Raw genomic sequence first — 24228 nt, forward strand, 5'->3', positions numbered from 1 at the left:
GTTGCCGTGAGCTGTGGTGTAGGCTGCAGACGCGGCTCGGATCCCGCGTTGCTGTGGCTCTGGCGTAGGCCGGTGGCTACAGCTCCGATTCGACCCCTAGCCTGGGAACCTCCATATGCCGCGGGAGCGGCCCAAGAAATGGCAAAATGACCAAAAAAAATTTAAAAAAAAAAAGAAAATTCCTGGAAGCCAAAAACAAAAGGGGAAAGCAAAGCGAAGCTGGTAAGCAAGAGGAGATGGTCCAGAGACGCCGAGGCTTCTCAGATGGGACACTGGCCCTTGGTCCAGAGATGCTGAGGGTTCTCAGAGGGACACTGGCCCGATAATGCCACCCAAGGACAGGAGATGGGACTCTGGACCTGTGTGAAGCAGGGAAGCCGAAGAGAGATCCCGACATTGATAGCTTTGAGTTCTTTTGGGCCTAAAGTCTGGAAGGGTGGCAACTGCTATAAAGAGGGGATTGGAAACTTCTTATAACCTACCGAAAACACATTTTCCATATGTCTGAGGCCCTTACACCGTCATATGGCACCTGAATTTACACTGCACTGAGTAGGTGGCTGCTTTCAGAGAACAAGGCCTGGACCATTGAGTTCCTAAATTTCCAGGGAAAGCAAATGCCAAAACTGCTCTGCCAGGATGCCTTCTGAAGTCAAGGCTTCAGGCAAAGACCATCTTTTAAAATCCTGTAAATTCATTCATGTAACTATACACGTAAAAATACAATCCATGCAAGAAAATGAACTACTGACAGAGAGCCAGCAGATGCACAAATGGGTAAATTAACACTATGAAAACTAGAAATGACAATAATATGAAGATGAATTGTAATAACAAGCATGGTTAAAATGATGAAACATAAATAATGAACAGAAGCTACAATCAGAGTTCTCGTCATGGCTCAGAGGTAACGAACCTGCCTAGCATCCATGAGGACTCAGGTTTGATCTCTGGTCTTGCTCAGTGGGTTAAGGATCCAACATTACCATGAGCTGTGGTTTAGGTCACAGATGTGGCTCAGATCCCACATTGCTGTGGCTGTGGTACAGGCCAGCGGCTACAGCCCAGATTCAACCCCTAGCCTGGGAACTTCCATATGCCACAAGTGTGGCCCTAAAAAGAAAAAAAAAAAAAAAAGCTACAATGAAAATATGGGACTTTGTGAGCAAAAACAAGCATATGTGGAAAATACACATTTTAGGCGTAAAAATAAAAGCGTGACTACCTGGAACTACATGAGTGAGTTAAACAAGCAGGTTTGGCCATAGGAGAGGAGAGAATTAGTGAAACTGAAGACTAGTCTGAGGAAATCACGCCGAATGTAGTAGGAGTGACAAAAAGATGAAAAATATAAAGGAACTTATTAAACAAGATCAGGGAGAGAATGGCAAGTCCAACATACCTCTAACAGGAAGTCCAGAAGAGAGACTAAAGAGAATGAGAGAGAGGTAACATTCAAAGGAAGAATGGCTGAGAATTTCCCAAAAGTGAAGGAAGACAGGAATCTCCAAACTGAAGAAGCACACCAAGTCCTGAGCAAAATAAGTATAAATAATTTTAACATGATTTCCATTTCTTTAAGGTTGTAACATCTTTTCGGGTTTTCTATTTCTCCTAATCATTCTTTCTGGGTTCAATTATCTATCACTTAACTGTTCAACTTATGGGAAGGAAGAGTCAAATATAAAAGATACCAACAAAAATTAATGAAATAAAGGCAAAATAGAACAAAATTAGAAAGGTAAATATAAAATCAATGAAACAGAAAACAAGGGAATAATAAAGATGGTCAACAAAATAAAAAAGGGTTCTCTCAAACTCTGGCAAAACAGATCTGAAATTTTATGTTAACAGTTATTTTTCTCCTTTACAACTAGCTAAATTACCATTCAAGAGTACACACTTTGAGTGTATTTAAGACAAAGACTATAGACAGAGCATTTAACAACTCATGATGTATACAAGATGAGGTATACATGGTGGAGAAGGAAGTAAACAACTTACTATAAATAAATAGAATGTACTGGAGCTGGACAGATCCTGGAACAATTGCAAAAGACCAGTAACAAAGAGAGAACCTCGAGGAATCCCTGCTGTAGCAAAGTGGGTTGAGGATGCAACTGCAGTGGCTCGGGCTGCAGCAGAGGCATGGGTTCAGTCTCTGGCCCAGAGCAGTAGGTTAAGAATCTGGTGTTGCCAAAGCAGTGGTGCAGGTCACAGCTGCCGCTTGGATTCAATCTCTGGCCTGGAACTTCCACAGTTTGCAGGTGTGGCCAAAAAGAGAGAGGGAGAGAGAGAACCTTATAAAAAACTAGAGGCCACAAGAAACAGAATTGCAAAGAAGGCACAGATAAACAAACAGAAATCATAAAAAGGGGGATTAACAAGATAGAAACATTTTTAATGTTTAATACTATGAAATACTGGCTTTTCTCTTATGCCATTTTTTTTTCTTTTTACTGCTGAACCTGCAGCATACAGAAGTTTCCAAGCTAGGTGTTGAATCACAGCTGCAGCTGCTGGCCTACACCACAGCCACAGCGATGACAGATCTGAGTTGCATCTGCAATCTATGCTGCAGCTTGCAGCAACGCCAGACCCTTCCCCGGCATTGCCACAAGGGAAGCCAGGGATGGAACCTGCATCCTCCCAGAGACCACATCAGGTCCTTAACCCTCTGAGCCACAAGGAACCCCTCTCCTCCGCTCTTTTATCTGAGTTTGAGTGCATTAACTTCTCAACCTTGCTTTATTTTTTAATTTAGACATTTAAGTATATAAATTTCCTTTAAGTAGCATTTTATTATATGAATTATATCTTTTACCATGTGAATATATCCTAAATTTACAACATCAACTGAGGAAAAGGCCAGCTGCAGAAAAAAAATATATATCTTTTTAAATACACAAAACTATAGTATATTTGTTTTATGAAAAATGTCCATTTTAAAATGTATCAGAATGAGATACCTATCATTTTCAAGTGTAACTGGCCTCTGAGGTGGGATTCAGGATCAGAGAATGAAGGTATGAAGGAATAAAAAGGCATCTTCAATTGTATCTGGAGACTTTTTTCTCTTAAAACATACACATAAATTGTTTTTTTCTGTAATTCGTTTAAAGGATAGGTGTGTCCTTCCGTCCCCTCAAAAGGATGAAATTCCCTAAAGTCACCCTGGCCAAATGCAGACACTTTTTGTCTGTTCAGACAGAAGACATGCCAGAACTTTAAGACCAGCTTTTCCAGCTGCTGTTGCTGTGAAATTAAGTAGCTGATGTTGAAATCTGGGCTGTAAAAGAGGAAACCCACAAAAATTTGCTTCTCTGGATAAGTAGGACCCCTTTCCCATGTGTCAGAGGCACAGCCTAAAGCACTCAGAAAATAGCTTCTGAGAAATTTCATTCTCACTACACTGCCAATTTGGGTGAATGAAAAAATGAACACATGCCTAAGTACATGCAAACGTACAAACACTTCAGGGAGTCAATCACCAACCCAGAGAGGGTGGAGGGGGGCTGTGGGAAGGGGGTGGAGGCTTCAGCAGAGGCTGGACCATCTTCAGAAACCTGACCCCAAATGCACACAGGCCAAGAGTGACACCCAGTGGCCCGGCCACAGGGACAGCACAGCTCGCAAGGGTGGTTCCCAGGACGTGCGCACCTGGCTGCTGCCGAGGGCGGTTGTGGGCTTTTCCTCTGTCTGATGGCTGGGTTTCAGGAAGATCTGTAAGCCAGAGCGCGCTCTGGGGTGCGCAGTGAGCCTGTTCCCCTCCCCCACCCCCCCTGTCTCCTGCTCTCTCACGGTCCCCTTCCCTAGGGAATGTGCCATCTCCAGTGCACGGGGTCCCGCAGGTGACCGATGGAGGCCACCAGGCACCCTTGTGCAAGAAGGAGAAGGTCTCAGGTCACCCCTGTGATACGGGGTGGTGTTCGGAAGGGCGCGTGTACCCCCTACAACCAAGTTGTGGGATCAGACGAATTCAGTCATGCCGGGTTACTGTCACCTGAGGCATGCTATGAGAAGTCCAATCTAACTGATGAAATCTGATGCCTGGCCCCAATATCCTATGAAGACTGCCTCTCAAAGACCACCACCCACAAGAGCAGCAGCAAGCAAGACGACGTATGCTGACCACACTCACACACCCTTCCAGGCATCATGCTAAGTGCTTTATGTGTATTCCTTCATTTCAACTCGTAACAACCTTATGGGCAAATACTAAGGCTGTATGCATTGTCCAGAGGAGGAAACTAAAGCGTAGAGACAAATTAACATTCCCAAAGTCACCTGGCTGGTAAACTCAGGGGCCAAACAATGTGCCCCCACGGCCTTGTGGGCAGTCTGGCTCTGCAACTCTTGACTGCTGGGCTACGCTGACTCGCGTGACAGCGACCTCCAATGCAGCCCCAAAGTCCTTGGGCAAGTGTTTAGCATCCTCCCGTCCCCGTGGCTGAGTCCCCGTCTCAGCCAGCCACTCCACCGTACTCTTTCTTCATCTGCTCTGGAAATGGTTCCTCCTCCCAAGGCTCGGCTCTTTTTAGTCTTTCTCCCTTTCCCTGGGAACTCGGGTCTGGGACTCTGCCGTTGGAAAGAACTCTAGATTCAACATCGGCACTCTGGAGCTCCAGACCCAAGGCCATGGGCTCGGCTGTTTCCCCCCAGGGGCCTCATCTCCCTCTGCTGTTAAGGGAGGTGATGGTTTGAGCAGAGGTTCTCACCTGGGCTATGCACCAGCCCCAGACAGGGAGCTTTCATCATTTTATAACCATTCCTGCCCAGGCCCCACCCAGACCAACAAGGCAGAACTGCTGGGGGCAGAACACAGGTATCCAAACTGCAGAGCTCCCAGCATCTCTAGATTCTGTTGACTGGTCCCAGCAGTGTCCTGCCTTTCCATCACCCCCAGCCCTTGCTAAATGCCCCAACCCCTGCTTGCAGGCTCTGCCCGACCCTTCCTGCCTCACCCAAAGCCAGAGACAAGTTCCCACCACATCATGTCACTTGCTTAGAGACACTCAGCGACTCCCCATTCCCTGCAGGTGGAGGACAGGCCCTGGCCTGGGCATTCCGTCTTCATGTCACTGCCCCACTGAGCCGCGGTCACAATAGTGCCCCCTGGTGACCTGCTCCCAGTGACCTGAGTCATTTCTCAACTTGCCCTCACTCTCCCACCTGTGAGCTCCTTTCCCCGTTTATGTCTGTTGAAATACCTTACACTGCTCACACCTGAACTCACGGTCGCCTCTCTCACAAACCCCCACGGGGCTCCCCACGGCTCCGGCAGCTCAGAGTGAACTTCCTCAGGGAGAGGCGCCTGGGTGCCCACATCTCTGTGCCGGGAAAATGACCTTCTCTCTCCTCTCCTGATAAAGGATGGGGCTTAGAGGACCTTCCTACCCTTGGCTCCCTCTCCTCAGTGGCTCTTCCACACAGGAGGGAGTTCCACTCTTGGCGCTCAGAGCCTTAGACACTGCTCCGGTCACAGTTCCCCATGGAGAGGGCTACAGCATCACAACGTCAGCCACCAACTCTGCGTTCCCACTGTCCTTCCTGGGCCAGGGCCCTACTGTTTCCTACCCCAGTGCAGGAAGCCCACCCAGAGAAACCAGGGTCAGGGTGGCGGGGGAGCAGTGGAGCAGGCTGGCCACTGCTGCTGACCGGCCACGTGCAGCTCTGCTCTTCGGAGCCAGGCCTTCTGGACGCCAGGCAGGAGAGAGTAAAAAGTGCACCCACCATCCTGGCCTACAGCAAATTCACACGTTAGGCCTTCAGCAGACAGAGCTACATGGGAGGGACTCTCATTAAGCTCTAGTCTCTGGGTCCCTGCACCTCCCCAACCGGGCCCCTGGTTGGATGGGAAGGGCTGAGAGCAAGCCCTGTGTCTGGGCACTGGACTTCTCCCCGTGCACAGAGAAATGCTTCCAGGACCATCTGTTGAAATGAACTGAACTGACGCCTGCTCTGGTCACCCATTTATCCTTCCTATGGCTCTTCGCACTGGCCTTGGTCGTCAGAATGTGCTCCTCTGGCTTCCCGTCACCAGGAAACCCAGAAGCTTGTCTGCAAACCTACCCAGAACTGGGCAGGACCACTGAGGAAGGTGGCCCCGGTCCAAGACACCCCAGATGGCCTACTTATCATACTCACACTGGGGAGTAAGAATCAGGATCGACGTGCCTGGTGGGGACAAAGCCCACTTCTCCTGTAAGCGCTGACCTCCCGATGAACCACTGGAGCCCAGGAATGACGAAGCCGATGATCTCAATGCTCTCTCCCTGATGGAAACTCAGTTCATCCTTTTCTTCGCTCTCATATGCCTTCCAGGCCTTACATTTCCCTCTACCTGTGGGGAAGCGGCACCCAGGTCAGCTGAACAAGGCAGAAACAGCGGAGCCTTCCACCATGTGGCACAGTAGAGGCAGGTGAAGCAGCCGAGGTCACGCTGGCTTCAAGTGCGAGGCTGGATTTGAACCCAGAGCAGACTTCACCGCTCCATGTTCCTGACCACAGGCCAGGCTGCCTCCGACGGCTAAACACCTTGTTTATGGTCAGTTACGAATGAGATCTAATGCCTGGGCTTCGTAATTCACTCTGCTGGGGTTTTTTAAGTGTCATTTGGGCTTAGAACTTGAACAGCTGCACTTTGTGCTAGGTGTGGAAAGGCAGCGCTGAGGATGAAGATGAATAGAATGTATACTCTAGATACGTAGAAAACATTAAATTTCATTATCCAATAGAAGCGCATATACTTCTAGATAAACGTGTGTGTATAAATAGACATATGTGCATACACGTATGTATAGAGGTTACCTAAAATGTTATGCATGTATTTATACATATATATGTATATACTTCATTGATTCAATAAATATGTACTGAGCACCCACTATGTGCCAAGCATTCTTAATCTTCCTAAATTCAAGATTAACTTCAAAAACTCTAACGGAAGTTAGAAAACATTTTAACTAGAGAATGAAAGCAAGCAGCCTGCAGGCCACATTTGGCCTACATGGGGTTTTGTTTTGTTTGTTTAGGGTTTATTTTGGTTTTAAGGTGAGAGGTTGCCCCCTATCTTTAAACCCCTATGGTGCCGACCATGCCTCAGCATCTCCTATCCAGGCCCTCCATGCATCAGCCCCTGGAGGCGTATGTATCTACAGCCCTCGTCTTAGGCTTCTCACTTCACAGGCAAGGAAACCCATGTGTACAGATGGTAACTAGCTTTCCCAAATTCAGTCAGCAGCAGAGGTAAGCCAGGAATTCACATCAACTGACTCCAAATCTGCAGAGAAAGCAGGAGGCAGAGCAATATTATCTCCCTAATAATACTGACTTCAACTCAGCCATACCAATCTGATGGGAGCCTGTCCAATCCCTCTTCCTGGAAAGGCCACAGCTTCCCGGATAATTCTTCAGGAACCACCTGCCAATGGAAAGAAACATGGGGTTTGCAAACATGGATTTCAAAAAATTTCAACAAATGGTGAGCAGAGTAGTCCATTAAAATCACAGTGGGGGTGAGGATGAGAAGTATTATGGTTATTCTGACTGCTCTTATTACAATGGTGGCAAATGTCCTACTGAGAACTTACTCTGTATCAGGCACTGTGAAAAGGACAGGAGCTCAGCAGCCCTGGGATACTCCCTGGCTCAGCAACTGGTCTGGTGTTAACTGACTAACAAAGGAGGGCCACAGAGGGCCCATGGCCTAGAATCATGTTTGCCGTCACTCTGGATGGCTGAGTTTACAACAGCTTCCAGAAGGGAGTCCCCCACTTCAATGCTTTAATGTCAAAAACACGCCCTATGTTTAAGAGGAGCTCTCATAAAATGTGTATTTTTGGATTCAACGCCAAGAGAGTCTGAGGAAGGTTGGGGTGGAATTTAGAGTCAAGTCCTGGGGTGACTTGAGCATGAATGGTCCCCAAGCTCCACTTTGAGAAACACTGTATTGGAGACCACGCAGTGTATTTCCTCTTTGGTACAAGGTCCATCTGAAATTTTGAGTTGTCTCCATTTCACTGAGTTATACAAATCTTGAAAAGTAAAAAAGCCACCTAGGTCTGTCTGTTCCCGTCCTGGCACCATGGACGTCCCCATCTGCAAGTTATGGACACGGCACCTCAGTCTGCCCCAGGACCCTCTCCCAGGAGGCAAGTGGCTACTCACTGATGGAAAGGGAGAGGAAGGGGCTCCACAGCTGACACTGGCACCAAGCCCCGCTGACCCGTCACCAAGGACACACCTTCCCACTCGGACTCGCCTTCAGCTACCTTCACCGAGATTAACTCATTCTTGCAAAGGGTCAAATACTCCCCTTCCTTCTCAGTTGGCTGAGCCACAGAGCACATGGCTCTGCAGAAGAAATGACCTGTAGATAATGAGAAAAGCGCTTTCCAAGGAGTAGGAGGAAATGAAAAGGGGGTATCACACAAGGTACATCCGGGGCCCAAGGACCTTTCATTCTGGGAATAAAGCACACGGTCCAGGGGGAGGCACGACGGAGATCTTTGTGATTCCAGGAAAACTGGCCCAAGGGAAAAGAGCCAATGAGAGGGAATTCACTCAAAACAGACACCAAAAATTAGGAGTAATTCTCAAGAACAAGGTTTGAAGACTTCAACTTGAAAAAAGAAAAATGAGACAAAAGCTTCTGAAAAAATATTTAAAAGAACTTCAGGGGTAATGGCAATCTCCTACTTAACCTCAGGACCAAAAGAAAATAAGTTAAGTTGATCTGGGGGAATATAATTTATCCAACTAGATTTTACAGTCATTCAGTATAAAAGTTTTTCCTTCATATATGATCCATGCAGTACAATCAGAAAGCCAATCAATTCACAAAATATTCTGTGCAAATCTGGCTCTTTCGAAGCGTCTGTCATCAGTTATTAACTGGCTACCTGCAGCCTTGATCAAATCCTTCCTTGCAGACAGACTGATGGGTGCTCCAGGCAGTTCCCCACCATCACTTTCCTCGAGCTCATGAAATCCTGCAGGTTTTGCAAGATTTGCACTTTTACTTTACAATGAAATTATATCATATGTTCAGACAGTGATTCTCAATCTTGGATGCACATTAGAATTACCTGGGGAAGTTCCAAAAAATACCAAAGCCTAACGCCCTTCTCTGGAGAGTAACCTGCTCCGGTAGAGTCCTAACATGGGCATCTTCTTACAAAAAATCCTCAAGTGTGGAGTTCCCTGGAAGTTCAGCAGGTTAAGGATTCAGCACTGTCACTGCTATGGCTCGGGTTCAAGGGTTCAACCTGGCCCAGGAATTTCCACATGCCACAGAGCAGCCAAAAAAATCCCAAGTGGTTCTAACATCAGACAATCAGCAGCAAGACTGGCCAACACGGCTGTTCACGTGACAATGCTGTTAACGTGAGAGAGGTGTTTGAAGTAATATTTTAACAGGTGGATTCACTTGTGAGAGTGTGGATGGTTTTACCTCCCTCTGCGTCCTAATTATTTCAGGGACTCTGGTAACAAATACGCAGATGAGACCCCCACGCCCATCCCTACTAGCGAGCTCACCTTCTTGGATCAGAAGTCCCAGGTATATGTGTTCCAGATGTTTATCATCGACGGACACGTGGATCTCTGTATCCTCCACCAATCGGCAGTTGAGCCAGAATTTGTGGTCAAAGAGGAGATGCTCCAAACATGCAGATACGTAGCCTAAGACATCAAGCCAACAAGACTCTTCAGCACCAAGAAGTGTCATTAGTTGAGCATTAGGGTGAGCAAGCGCGCTCCTGAATTTCCCTCCCAGACGTCCATCCCTAACGTGACGCCACTTAACTAGAATTAAAAGCGCATAAAAGGAGTAGCTAAAAGTCTCTAAAATGAATTGACTCTTCTCAGTGTCTGTTGGGAAGTACAGGTTATTTTAAAATGGTATTTATTCTCAATGTATTACGGGCTTCAGTGATGCACAAGGAGATTCTCACACCAAGTTACCTTTCTCTAATACATCCATGGGGGTCTCCAAGATTCCAGCACTGACTCTGAGAATTCCTGAGTCCCCCTTAAATTCTCTTAACCAAATTCAAATTCTTGTACCCCAGATGATGCAGTAGCTGGGGGGGGGGGGTTCTCCACGGCCCACAAAGGAGTCAGGATTTACTTCAATGTCCCTCCAACCCTCCTCCTCACCCCATTCCCAACAAGATCTTGTTAAAACCAAATGAAAAATGACACAAATTACAAAATTATAACAATCATGGACAGTATTTAAACATGCCTATAAATTTAAATTATTTATATTAAAATTTTGCTTCTTGGAGTTCCCATCGTGGCTCAGTGGTTAACGAATCTGACTAGAAACCATGAGATTGTGGGTTCGATCCCTGGCCTCGCTCAGTGGGTTAAGGATCCGGTGTTGCCGTGAGCTGTGGTGTAGGTGGCAGATGCAGCTCGGATCCTGCGTTGCTGTGGCTCTGGAGCAGGCCAGCGGCTACAGCTCCAATTATACCGCTAGCCTGGGAACCTCCATATGCCGCGGGTATGGCCCTAAAAAGACAAAAAACAAAAAAAACTAAAAAACTAAAATAAAATAAAATAAAATAAAATTTTGCTTCTTTCTAAACCTCCTTATTTTCTTAAGATGCAAAAATCTGATTCTGACCCTCCACTGTACTGACTTAGGCCTTGTGTATCTTCTGCAACAGTGCTTCTCACACTCAAATGTGCACAAAAGTCACTTAGGGCCTTATAAAAATACAGATGCCAGTTCAGTAGCTCCAGGGTGGGGCCTAGGATTCCCATTCTCTAATAAGCCCCACGTGATGCAGATACTGTTGGTCCATAGAGCACACTCGGAAGAATAAGCATCTCTGGGAGTTCCCGTCGTGGCGCAGTGGTTAACGAATCTGACTAGGAACCATGAGGTTGCAGGTTCGGTCCCTGGCCTTGCTCAGTGGGTTAAAGACCTGGCATTGCCGTGAGCTGTGGTGTAGGTCACAGACACAGCTTGGATCCAGCGTTGCTGTGGCTCTGGCAAAGGCCGGCAGCTACAGCTCTGATTAGACCACTACCCTGGGAACCTCCATGTGCCAAGGGAGAGGCCCTAGAAAAGGCAAAAAGACAAAAAAAGAAGCAGCAGCAGCATCTCTAATGGTCATGAAAGGAGATGTGTGGTATGGAGAGCACACAGTCATCGGGACAAGAGGAGAACTTCCAGCCAAGGTTACCGTCACCCTTCACCCCTACACAAAACCACCTCCCCTGTAAGTCTGCAAGGAGTCCAGCATTTTCTAAGAGAGAGAAAACATGCATTTTGCAAGTGGACGCCTATTTTTTTTTTAATTTGGCCATGCCCATGGCATGGAGAAGTTCCTGGGGCAGGGACTGAACCCACACCACAGCAGTAACCCGAGCCACAGCACTGACGATGCAGGATCCTTAACCTGCTGAGCCACCAGGGAACTCGGCTCCTCTTGATTTGCTTGGTTTTGCTTTGCAATTGTTACTTTCCTATCATGAGTTATCCTCCATGGAGAGGGTAGGTTAACCATGGGAAATGGTTTACCCATTTCCACCACTTTGGTGCTGGTGCTGTGCCCCAACATCCATCTTTACCTTCTAGAAAACCCCGCATTCTGAGGCTCCTTTAGCAGGTAATTCCCCCATATCTTTGACTTTTCAGAAAACACAGAACATGTATTTGGAACTTTACTATTTTGAGCAGCTACCCTGATCCTACTAACAACTATATTCTTTTTTTTTTTTTCTTTTAACCATCAGTTTTGAATCTGTCTTACTCTGAATTTAGCAGATGATCAATAACTTCGTCAGTTTTGACTGATTACCTAATAAGCCTCTTCCTGAACACAAAGAAGTGCTGCATGTGACATTTTAGAGGAATATTTGCTTTCAATTAAGTTCCAGGCAGTTTGTGGTATTTCCAAAGTCAACCATCCATGTTAGGGCTCTGTCTCTTTTAACTATCAAAGCCAGACCGATTCCTTAAGGTCAAGCTCTACGAACTGGCTGAACGGCCCGCTCCAGGTCATACCCAAGCTCAGGTAGGTGGAGAACTTCCAGACTTCCTCCATGGTCTTGAAGGTGATGAGGAACTGGGCCTTCTGGGACTGAACACCCACCAGCCTGGCCGAGAGGTCCTGAGTGAAGAAAACAGTGAGTCGGCCTGAGAGGACAGAAGCGTCCCGAGAACAGACTCGTATATACAACACCACGCTGTGCACGAAGTCTTTGTTAATTGCGTTATAACTGATATGCAACATGGTGTTAATTCTTAGTGTACAACCTAACGATTCAACGTGTGTACACACTTTGAAATGACGGCCACGGTAAGTTTAGCTAACCTTCACCACCTCCCATAATTACGGATCCTTTTTTTCTTGTGATGAGAACTTTCAAGATCTATTCTCTTAGCAACTTTCAAACATACAACAGTATTTTTAACCACAGTCTCCATGCTGCACAGTGCACCCCCAGGATCTATTTTTCTTACAACTTGAAGTTTGTACCTTTTGACCACTTTCATCCATTCTGGCATTTATTTTTATATTACCCTCCCCCCAAAAGGAAAGAACCTAAACGTTCATCAACAGAAGACTGGTTAAAATGAATTCTGTTCATCTACACAGTGGAATATTACACTATGCGTCCATAAAAAAGAATAAAGAAGTTCTTTGTGTATTGATACAGGCTCCAAATATGCACATGAATGAAACAGCAGCAGCAACAAAAAGAAACCAGAGTCTGCAACTACTTGCAGAGAATGTTATGTTTTATGTGGGGGGGGGGGTCCTTGTGAGAGGCTGGAAGATGAACCACAGAAGGCACCTTGGAAGCAAATTTGATGGGGAATATATATTTAATAATTATTTTTAAGAAGCTGGTGCGCACAAAAAAAAAAATCCATAATCCCTCCTCTTAGAATCATCAGTGTCAATAACTTATGCATTAACTTTGAATATTTTCCACGCCCCTTAGTTTCCATGTAAACATTTTTATATAAAGAAAACTATGTTATTAAGTGGTTTTAGTTTTTTTTGGGGGGAGTTAATTTTTTTATTCAAGTATAGTTGATTTACACTATGCCAATTTCTGCTGTACAGCCAAGTATTTTGTAGTCATTTGTCCCTAAACAAAACTTTATGAACCATCTCCCACATTAGTAATCATTTTTAATGGTTACATTTGCCATTGTGGCATTAACTTAATTAATTCTTTTCTTTTTTTGCTGTATCCATGGCATATGGAATTCCCGGGCCAGGAATCCAACCTGAGGCACAGCTGTGACCAATACCACAGCTGCAGCAACACCAGATCCTTAACCCACTGTGCCGGGCAGGGATCACACTCATGCCCCAGCAGCAACCAGAGCCACCCCAGAGACAATGCCAGATCCTTAACCTGCTGTGCCACAGTGAGCACTCCTAACATAATTAATTCTTAATGTTTTATGTTTTCTTTTTTGCTTTTTTTTTTTTTTTTTTAGGGCCACACCCATAGCACATGGAAGTTCCCAGACTACAGGTTGAATCAGAGCTACAGCTGCGGCCTACAGCACAGCCACAGCAATACCAGTTCCTTAACCCACTGAGCAAGGCCAGGGATCAAACCCACATCCTCATGGCTACTAGTCGGTTTCATCACTGCTGAGCCACAATGGGAATTCCCTAGACATATGGTTGTTTTTTAACATTCTAAACAGTTCTATGATAAACATCTCATGTCTAAATGTTGGTAGGCACTCCTGATTGTTTTGACACCAGTAATTCTAAGAAGTGTAAGTAGGGATGCACATCTTCAGTCCTAAAAGGCAGGAGCCAAACTACCCTCCAGAAAGGCTGGACTAATTTACACACTAACAAGCAGAGCAAGTGGAGACCTGCAGACCCCCTCTCCTTTTGAAGTACCTGAATAAAAGGGCCCGAATCACCAGCCAGCCTTGGTTTTCCCCTAAAATCTTTTTTTCTAGAAGCCCAAGCTTCTGGACTTGACTAGAACAAGTGATGATCAGAATGGGCCCTCTCCCCGTAAGCCAGGCCGGGCTACTGAAGAGCAGCCCTAGAACCCTGTCCTGAGGGAAACTTGAGGAAAGAAGAGGACTGAAGGATCCAAAGAAAGCCCTCTCTTCAGCAAAGTCAGAACTCTGGGGTCCGCCCACACCAGGCCTCAGGAGGCCCCGGGTCCTTGGAGGATTAGAGCCTGGTAATCAGGGAAAGGGTCCGCGGTCAAAAGTGACTTACAGGGAATTTACTTTGTGCCAGGCATTTTACCAAGAGTCTGACGAGCAATGCCTCATTTAGCCTTACAATAACCCTACGAAAAGAGTATAATTATTATTATAGGACTGAACTCATTCTAAGATCCACTTGTATCTCATTTAACCATTTCTGAAGTAAAAAGGGAAGAAATATGGCATCATTATGTAATTGGCAGCATTTACTTTTTTTTCTGAGAGGTAGGAACATAAAATAGTAATACACTTATAATCAAATGGCACCTCAGATTTCATAGAAAATGGCATTATCTTTGGGTCACAGTCAAGGATTCCAGGGCAAAGACAGGGTAAGCCAAGGAGGCTCTGATGTCCCAGGTGACTCCAGGCCTCAGCTTCAGCCCACAGGCCTGCCCAGCTCAAGACTCAGCCCAGGGCCAGTCCACTCAACCAAAGCCAGCTCTTGCCAGTGCCAAGAGTGATTCAAAGCAAAAGAAACTCTGAGGTGCCAGTTAGGAGCTAATGCCTCCAAGTTCCAGAAATCTAGAGATTTAAAAACAAAAACACTCTGCCATTGATAATGTAACTACTATTTCTGTACCTCCAGCCACCCAAGCACAACACCAAGCCCTCTGCAGATACTATCTCATTTGCTCCTCCCAGAAAACCAGACACTATCTTTCTTTACATGATAGATTTACAGAGTATATTTCTCTTTTTAATTTGTATCAAATTCACACTGGAGACTGCAGAATAATGAGAACCTAGTACTTTATACTGTAAAGCAATGTTTTCCCTCCCACACTTTCAGCTACCATTCCTGACTTTACTTCTCCCGGTAAGTGCCTCCTAAAGCAGAAACAATTTAATCACACCCTTCTTTGGGTCAACACTTGCCTACTATGAAAGAAGATAAATTGGCTTATTGCCTTTCCATCCTCTCATTTTAATATTTATAACTATTAAATTTCGATTGGCAGTTTTGGTAGTTAAAAAGGCATACTTGGTGGTCACCAGTAGCAGAGGGAAGGGATGGAAGGGCGTTGCTGCTCAGTGGGTACAGTGTCTTAGTTTGAGTGATGAGAAATGCTGGAAGGACTGTGGTGATGACGCCTTGTACACTCAGAAGTTAGGAAAACTCAAAGTGTCGTGTTGTGTATATTTCAGTTTTAAAAAGTCAAATTCGCCGCATTTTTTACAGTATACCTCATGAGGTAGGTATTATCACGATGCTCATGCTACAGATAAACCTACTAGTGGCGGATCTGAAAAGAAGTTTTCTCTGACTCTGTCTCCACAGGCTGACCATTCCTGCCCAGCAAGGAGTGGGACGTTTCTCTTCATCCAGTCACACGTACTCCGTACTCCGGAGGGGAGGCCCAGTCTGCTCCCAGCGCTGTCCTCGGTGCTTGCAGCGGACAGACACCAGGAGGACGCGAGCTCGCAGGCTCCTCGACGCTCACCTTAAACAACGCGCGCACCTCCTGGTCCTCATTCTCCAGCGCCCAGAGCCGCCTCCTCGCGGCTTCCTGCAGGGGGCCGTTGACACACCTCCGGGAGCGGCTCTTCACGCTGAAGGAAAGGGTCAGGTCTTAGAGAGAGCAGAGGGAGAAAGATGAGGGGGGGACACGGCAACACCCAACCCCACGGGGCGGTCCTCCTCAGTGAGAGGTTAAGCGTGATCTTAAAGGATTCCGAGCACCTCCTTTCAACTCTCCCCAGCGCAAGAAAAAAAGAAAAAAAATGCTGAGGCCTGGAATGTTCTGGATCACAGGAGGGGTGCAGTTGGGTTGGCAGTTTCTGCCTATACAGAGCATATTCCTACCTCTCCTGGCACTGAAGGAACAGTGCCACACAGAACCTGCTAGTACATGTATTTCTTCCTATGGATGATTTGTGCAAGTTTCCACAGAATACTAATTTATCCAGAAGTGCATTTATATATCAAATTAATGATATGTAATAGATAGCACACATGCATTTTCTCCAATCTGCTTCTGCCAATAATGCATTCGTTGCTTGTCGAGAGTAATTGGTTAATTAAAGTCTACCTTTAATTGCTTCAGAATGTACATTCATTCAACCAGTACTGTGAACAGAGGCTGTTTTAGGTGCTGGGATACGGCAGGAAACACAATAGGCATGGTCCTATTCTCATGGAGTTTGTATTCTTGGCAAATAACCGATTTCATCAACACAGTAATTTCAGATGGAAGAAAGTGCTATGAATAAAAAGTGTTAATAAGGAGGCGGGGTGATGGAGCTGCCGGAGGGTGGACAGTGTTGTTGGGAAAGATTCATATTATAATTGCACTTTGCCGTGTGTCTTCTCTAGACAAGGAGGAGCAATCTCATTAATAATTATCAAACGCAACGAACCAAGGAGGCATCAAACGGATAAGCACAAAGGTCTGTCTTCTATGCCTAACTTGCCAGGGCCTTGGCAAATTCCTGAGCACGTTACACACCGCCCCTGTGGTGCCAGCCTGGGTCCACAGGCAGCCTGGGTCCACAGGCAGCCTGGACTTGCATCCTTAAAAGGCCGTCTTTAACCTAGAAGTCCTGAAAATGCCGTGGCTGCAGGCCAGCTGCGACAGAACATGCCCAAACTGACCCGACATCAGTGAGAGCTTCAGGTGGATGTTTGCTCCACTCTCTTCTTCCCTGGCCTGTGCTCTAACCTCACGCAAGCTCGCCGCATTCGGCAGTTCAAGTGCAACCCTCCGTCTGGGAGCGTCACTGCACACTGATCTCTGGGAGAAGCTAAGCCCAGGGAGGAGGAGCCACAGAGACTTGGGCTCCAGGCGGGACTCTGTCTCTGCTACTGCACCACCCTGAGCAGTCAGTTACTTCTCCACGCTTGACTTTTCTCATTAGCAAAACGGCTGAGAGTACCATGCCACAGGGTTTTGAAGAGGCTTACTAAATGAGACTACGTGCATCCTCAGTGTTCAATAAACACAGTGAGCATTAGCTCTTGCCCCTCAAAACCCCGCACTCCCGCCCCAGTCCTCCAGTAGTTAGTGCTTGCTGCTCTCACCTTACACTGCAACTAACCTTGAGTCTCATTCTGTAATCCCTTTTCTCCAAACCTCCTGTCCTTCCAAAGCCTGATCCAAATTCCCTCCAGAATCTCCCTTGGAATAGCTCCTGATAAGTGACAGCCTCTTCAGTGTGAATCTCCTTGCCATGCACTTGAATCAAAGGTTATGACCTAGTCTTTTGTTTGTTTTTTTTTTAGGGCCACACCTCAGGCATTAGAAGTTCCCAGGCTAGGGGCTGAATCAGAGCTGCAGGTGCCAGCCTACACCACAGCTCAGGGCAACACTGGATCCTTTATGCCACTAAACGAGGCCAAGGATCAAACTCGAGTCCTCATGGATACTAGTTGGGTTTGTTACCGAGCCATAATGGGAACTCTCATGACCTGGATTTAAACAAGAAAACTGCTTGGGGATCTCCACCAGTGAGAGGTGACATTCAGAGCAGCACCTCTTGGCCACTGCAGGATCCTACAGGGTCCTCGGTGGATGGGGGAGTAAATCAAGGTCACGCAAGTTCCACCGTGAAGTGCATTTCATCATGCTTTTAATCCTTCTGAAAACCAGGGGTTTAAAAACAATAATGCATTTGATTCTGCCTGTGACTCTTCCGCACAAAGAGGTTGGCAGCTGGAGTTGAGTCTCTCCATCTCACTCTATGACCTTCCTACAAACAGCTTCATGGTGGAAAACGCTGAAAGATGGGACAAGCTCGGGCTCAGCTGGGTAAGTTTCACCTACATGTACCCTCTGTTCACTGGCCTCCACGCTTGATAAGGCAAAATGCTGACTCCACGTGTTCATGAAACAACAGGTGGTGGGTGACTCAGCTTTTTCAGGGATGGCCCAAAGCTGACAGACAGCTAAGCAGATTGACATACCAGCGAGAAACAAAGGGCAAGATTTTTCTGTCAATCAAAGTTTCCCAATTTGAAACTGGGCAAAGAATCTGGCATGACATTTATACACTATCTGTTGATGTAACATATATCCTTTAAAACATTCATGATGCAAATCTTTTCCACAAATCTCTATTTTGTGTGCTGGAGAGGTGTGTATGTTTGCGAGATAACGGGGCCTCGTGGTTACGAACAAGGACCAGAGACTGGATCCACTTCTCATCACATATTAACTGTGTAGTGGGGGAAGTCACCCCCTCTCTGAGACTCTGTTTACTGCCTTTGAAATGGGGAGTTTGGGAGCTCCCGCTGTGGTGCAACAGGACTGGCCACGCTGGGATGAAGGTTCAATCCGTGGCCCAGCATGGTGGGTAAAGGATCTGGCATTGCCGCAGCTGGCATAGGTTGCAAGTGCAGCTCAGATCTAATCCCTGGGCCAGGAACTCCATATGCCACATGGTGGCAAAAAAGAAAAAAACAAAAGAAAGGAAGACTGGCGAGTGTGTTGCCACCTCCTGGAAGTGATCAGGTGAGGGTGAAAAGAAGCATCAGGGATTACTCCACATGTGCCTGGCACATGATTTGCCCTCAAAAACGGTCCCTGTTACTGTATAACAGAAGTGAGTCTTCTACAGCCTTATCCTCAGAGTTCCCTGTACAAGGTTCAGCCCAGGGGTAGGAGCTCTCTCTGAAGAATGTTCTCTCTTTGCCAGCTTCACTGAAGTCTCTTAGGGGGAACACTGTGAAAGACATGTGTTGAGAATAAAATTTTTTTCACTTGAGGTGTTCCTGTCGTGGCTCAGTGGTTAACGAACCCAACTAGTAACCATGAGGTTGCAGGTTCGATCCCTGGCCTCACTCAGTGGGTTAAGGATCCAGCATTGCCGTGAGCTGTGGTGTAGGTTGTAGATGGGGCTCGGATCCCGCATTGCTGTGGCTGTGGTGTAGGCCGGCAGCTGTAGCTCCGATTCGACCCCTAGCCTGGGGACCTCCATATGCCGGAAAGATTCAGAAAGACGCCCTTCTGCTCAGCCAGTCTCACCCCATGCCCTCGACCCTTTCTTCACTTATTCATTAGGTCGCCAGCTCTGTATAAGGTACAGTTGCAGGGAGTGTACAGAAAAGACACATGACCTCCATTGTACTCACTCAATTATTCACATATGGACTTACCCAACATTTTCTGAGCACCAGTTATGCACGAACAACTCTTTTAGGTATTATGTAGAATGCCTAATTTAAAAAAACAAACAAACAAACAAACTACCCCCGTCCTTGAGCACCTTAAAATCTATTCAATGACATGCTTCACTGAACACAGCGAATAGGTATGAAGTACCTAATTAAGTGCCTGATTGTGAAAACCTCTGAGCATCAACCTGACATGGTTTTCCTTAACCTTATGTGCAGCGGGAGCACTGGAAGATCTGTGAGCAAGTACCACAGTCAAGGCCATGCCTACAGAGCTGTATTTGATGGTGGTGCCTAGAAAGATGAGAGGGAGGGAAGTTGCAGATAGGATTGATAAGGGAATTACTGCAGTGTTCCACACGGAAAATATTTTAATAGGCTTTGTCTTTGGGGTTTAGATACCTGGAGTCATGTTCTGTGACAGGAAACATTTTTCCTTGTTTTCAGATGAGGGTATAAACTCACTCGATATGGTTGGATCCTTGGAAGGAGTTTCTTTACCTGGAGGAGATAAAATGAAAGATCATTTGTGAGAGTGTTAAGAAAGCCGTAAGCAAAGAGTGCAGTTTTTTATCGAGTGATCATTTTCCCTCCAGGGCTGGTAGCCTGGAAGAATTCTAATAATTATCACCATGGCTTTAAACTTATTTAGTACTCAACTGTTACCAAAGAACTGTCACTCAGGCTACCTCAATCCTACAGCAGTCTGGGTGTTTCCACTTTATTAAAAAATATTTCCCACCCATAAATCTGGCTGAGTCCCATGGCTTAGCATACTGAAGGTGCTCAATATCTGCTGAGCCTACGAGGTCACCACTCATTTGACTACAGCAAGGTGGATAACAGAAGTGCTGGGGTGGAGCAAGGGAGAAGGGCATCATTTGGGAGATGGCTTGGGCATGACTGTAATGGCCCTGAAATGTGTCATTGCCCCCAGACTGCCCTTCTATCTGCCCACTGCATAGAGTTCTGTATGGGACACCTTTCCTTCCTAGCTTTCCAAAATGTTCCTGTCTTTTCCGCTATAAAACTGGAGTGAAAATGAGAGAAAAGAAGATCATAGCACAGACTAGGGTTAGGAAAGAGGCGATTTTTGATGGCATAGAGCTGGAAAGAGACAGAGAGCGCAGCTACAATGCACAAGGCAGTAGATATGAAAGGACAGAAGGGAATTTCACAAGAATTGATATGGAATGTGGGCCTCCTTTATGCTATCCTCAAACTATATCAGAAGAACGTCAAGTCCTTCACATGTTACTCTTGGTCATCCTAATCTTTTGAGCAAACTGCTCAAGGACTCCACCATGGGGTCAGAACATTAGAAGCACTACCTGATACTGGAAAGTGAGATTAAGAAACTTGGTTCAACCACTATTTACAAGTTACTCATTTCATTCATCCAACTTCTTCAACTGTGAAGTGGTGGATCGGAAAGACCTATGAAGTTTGGATTCTGGACCTGTGCTTCTCCTGATGCAACCCAAGCGTGTTGAAGAGGGATGACGTCACCACACGCCATCTCGTCACTGCTGGTTAACACCGAATCGAAGTCCTCACACTGCTGCCAGGAGTCTCTGCCTCCTTCCAGGCCTACACAGCGGGAGATTGAGACCCATGCGGAGACTCTTCTGTTTCTTCATAGTGCAGGCAGTTAGCACTTTGGGGGAGGGGGGTGATGAACTGGGAGAATGAAATGGATTTTGGCTTGAATGAGCTGAAGGAGGGGCCCATCAGCTCACAGCCCTTCATCTAATAAATTCCGTTAGAGGGTCAGTGCTGAAAGCGAGGCTTAGCTAGAAAGCTGGCGATAATGAGCTAGAGTCAGGCGACTGGGATCATTTTGCAGTTCTGCCCCTCGGGGAACCAAAAGTAACTGCAGCAACAAAGTTTCTAGCTCGGTAATCATGAGATACAAGTTATATATTACTTGAGGCTTGTCAAGATAGGCCATCTGTCCATTTTTTGAGATTTCACTTTTCCAGATCATAAATGAGGACTGGATCTAAATTAGCGCTGCATATTCAAATCACCCAGATTGCGTTTTAAATACATCAGTGCCCAGGCCTCATCTCCAGAAATGCTGAATTCCATTGTTCATGGTGCAGCCCTGTCACAGGTATTTTTCTCTTTCCCTTTTTTCTTCTTTTTCTTTTCCATAGAGCTGCCCTTGGCCTCACCGTGAGGCCTGCTAAGCCTCCATGTGAAGCTGAAGGGTTCTGCCCACCCGCTGCGGGGGGAGGGCAGGTACCCCAAGGCTCCCTGTCGGGTCGCTACAGGTTTTCTCACCGGGGCCGCTGCCCCCACCCACCAGCTCCGCACCAGGGCCACAGGGCCACTCGAGTGGCGCCAGTTCTCGCGGGGCCGGGTCAGCCTGGGGCCGACGTGCGCCTTCCCGGTCGGCCGGGAGGGGGAAGCTCGCAAGGCCCAGGCCCGTCCGTCTGCCTCAGCGGGGGTTGGCCCAACAGGCCTGACAGATCCTGGCTTCGCACGGCCGGCCCGCCCACGACCCTGGCGAAGGGGGACACGCGGCCACGTCCGTCCGCCAGCACGCAGTGAGGACGACCGCGACGAGGCACCCGCCCCACCGGGGCCCAGGCCTGCCCGCTCCACGTCTCGACCCCCAAGCAGGCTGCTCACGGGACGCGCCACCTCAGGGGACGGCGAGGTGGTCTCTGGAAACGGAAATGACGCCGCTGCTCAGTTTCAGGCATCCGAGGGACACCCCAGAAAGCGCCCCGGGACAAGGGGGGTGCGAGGTGCCCCGAGCGTGGTGCGTGCCGCGTGGCTCCCTGAGCGTGCTGCACGCACGGCGTGAGGCGGCGGGAAGCCTCGCGAGACACACCGAAACTCGCGAGACCAGAGGGGAAGGCGAGGCGGAAGTGGCCGCGCGTCAGGCCCCCCCTCGCGCCCCCCGCGCCCCCCCCCCCGCGCCCCCCGCGCGCCCCACCCCCACCCCGAGCCCGCAGGCAACGTGAACCACGGGGTTGGAGACCAAGGTCTGGCGGGGTTTTGCACCTCTGCCCTCCACACACCACCCGCGGGCAAGAGGAGCGTCCAGGAGCCCGCGGGGCGGAAGGAGAAGAGGAGCCTGTTCGCCGTGACATCTGCCCCTCGTTCGGGGCGGCGCAGGCCTGGCCGGGGAGAGCGCGACCCTTCCACGCCGGTGCAGGTATTAGGCTTAAGTTCCTCGAGTAATTCGGCTGTGAGCCAGTATTGAGAACCACATAGCTTCATAAAGTTGTCAAGGTTTGAGGAGCGTGTGAGTCACCTGGGGATGCTGAGAAAATACAGATTCTGCCTCGATAGTTGAAAGCCTGAGGTCCTGCGTTTCTGATGGGCTCCTGGGTGAGGCTCCTCGGTGCCCGCGGGCGCAGTGGGCACGACAGCCTGCCTGCTGCTCCAGCACGAAGTTCGGCACCTGGTGTACCGGAGGCTGCAGGCCGTAGAAGACCCACAAACATTTTTTTCTTGTTTTATTTTCCCCACGCAGTGAATTTTTAGAGGTTGGATTGCTCTACGTCATTTAGAAATCAGGATGTTTTACTCAGATGCTTGGCTTGGCTTTGAAAACTGGAAGAACTCTAGCCTGAGGCCCCATGCTCGTCTGGCCACGGTCAGCTAGGGCTGAGTATTTGTTGCCACCCCTATGGGGTATTTGTTTTCGCCATCACAGTCCCCAAACTGCCAGCTCGCTCGTGTATACCCAGCCCTGGCGAGCTTTATGTAAGACTCCATGAGAAGAAACAATTGCCAGAAGACCGTGCTGGGCCATGGCGTGAGCCAACCTTGAAGAAGGAGGTCCAGGATGGTGACTCTAGTTTGGGGGAGAGGGCGAGGCACGCAGCTCTTAAAGGACATGTGAAGTTTAGAGCAGAATATCACAGTTTGCTAAATGTGATTTGTCGATGATATGCCTCAGAATTATTTAGGTGCTTACTCTTTTCTTTTTTGGCTGCTCGTGGCATATAGAGTTCCCAGGCCAGGGATCAAATCCAAGCCACAGTTATGACCTTAACTGTGGCTGGGGGAATGCCAGATCCTTAACCCACTGTGCCAGCCAGGGATCAAACCTGCATCCATTGCTCCACAGCAGGAACTCCTAGGTGCTTATTTAAAAAAGAGAGAGAGGGGTTCCCGTCGTGGCGCAGTGGTTAACGAATCCGAGTAGGAACCATGAGGTTGCGGGTTCGATCCCTGGCCTCGCTCAGTGGGTTAACGATCTGGCGTTGCCATGAGCTGTGGTGTAGGTTGCAGACACGGCTCGGATCCCGCGTTGCTGTGGCTCTGGTGTAGGCCAGTGGCTACAGCTCTGATTCGACCCCTAGCCTGGGAACCTCCATATGCCGTAGGAGCGGCCCAAAAAATAGCAAAAAATACAAAAAAAAAGTTGCTAAAAAAAAAAGAGAGAGAGAGACCTGTACAGAAGTTCCCATTGTGGCTTAGTGGGTTAAGAACCCAACATAGTGTCTGTGAGGATGCAGGTTCGATCCCTGACCTTACTCAGTAGGTTAAGGATTCTGCATTGCCACAAGCTGTGGCATAGGTCACAGATGGAGCTCAGATCCAAGGTTGCTGTGGCTGTGGCATAGGCTGGCAGCTGAAGCTTTCATTTGACCTCTAGCCCTGGAACTTCCTTATGCTGCAGGTGTGTCCCTAAAAAGAAAGAAAGTAAAAACTTGGAGCAAAATATGGAAGAGTATCTGCATGACCTGAGGGTAGTCAGAAATTTCCTTAAAAAGGAAAACATCCAAATAGCCAGTAAATTTACGAAAAATTTCTGAAGTTCATCAGGAAAATGAAAAACCCACAGTGAAACACCACTGTACAGACTGGTGAAAATGAGAAATAAAAATAAAATGGGTAAAGCCAAGTGTTTGTAAGATACACAGCAACTAGA

General features: G+C 47.5%; 1 protein-coding gene across 6 annotated transcripts in view; it reads right to left on the reverse strand.

Moving 5' to 3' along the window:
* SH3TC2 (SH3 domain and tetratricopeptide repeats 2) overlaps positions 1–24228 on the reverse strand; it is a 64854-nt gene that overhangs the window by 33436 nt on the left and 7190 nt on the right. For 5 of the 6 annotated variants that reach the window (XM_047778996.1, XM_047778993.1, XM_047778994.1 and 2 more), the window contains exons 2-8: positions 19734–19832; positions 15664–15791; positions 12023–12128; positions 9541–9684; positions 8170–8371; positions 7350–7423; positions 6148–6343 (exon numbers count right to left, since the gene is read on the reverse strand). In XM_047778996.1, the coding sequence (XP_047634952.1) occupies positions 6148–6343; positions 7350–7423; positions 8170–8371; positions 9541–9684; positions 12023–12128; positions 15664–15791; positions 19734–19832 (949 nt within the window). Of the gene's footprint in view, positions 1–6147; positions 6344–7349; positions 7424–8169; positions 8372–9540; positions 9685–12022; positions 12129–15663; positions 15792–19733; positions 19833–24228 lie in introns of those variants that run through there. The other variant, XM_047778999.1, reaches the window with a different exon arrangement.

Source organism: Phacochoerus africanus, chromosome 4, assembly GCF_016906955.1.
Source record: "Phacochoerus africanus isolate WHEZ1 chromosome 4, ROS_Pafr_v1, whole genome shotgun sequence".
Classification (NCBI taxonomy): Eukaryota; Metazoa; Chordata; class Mammalia; order Artiodactyla; family Suidae; genus Phacochoerus; species Phacochoerus africanus.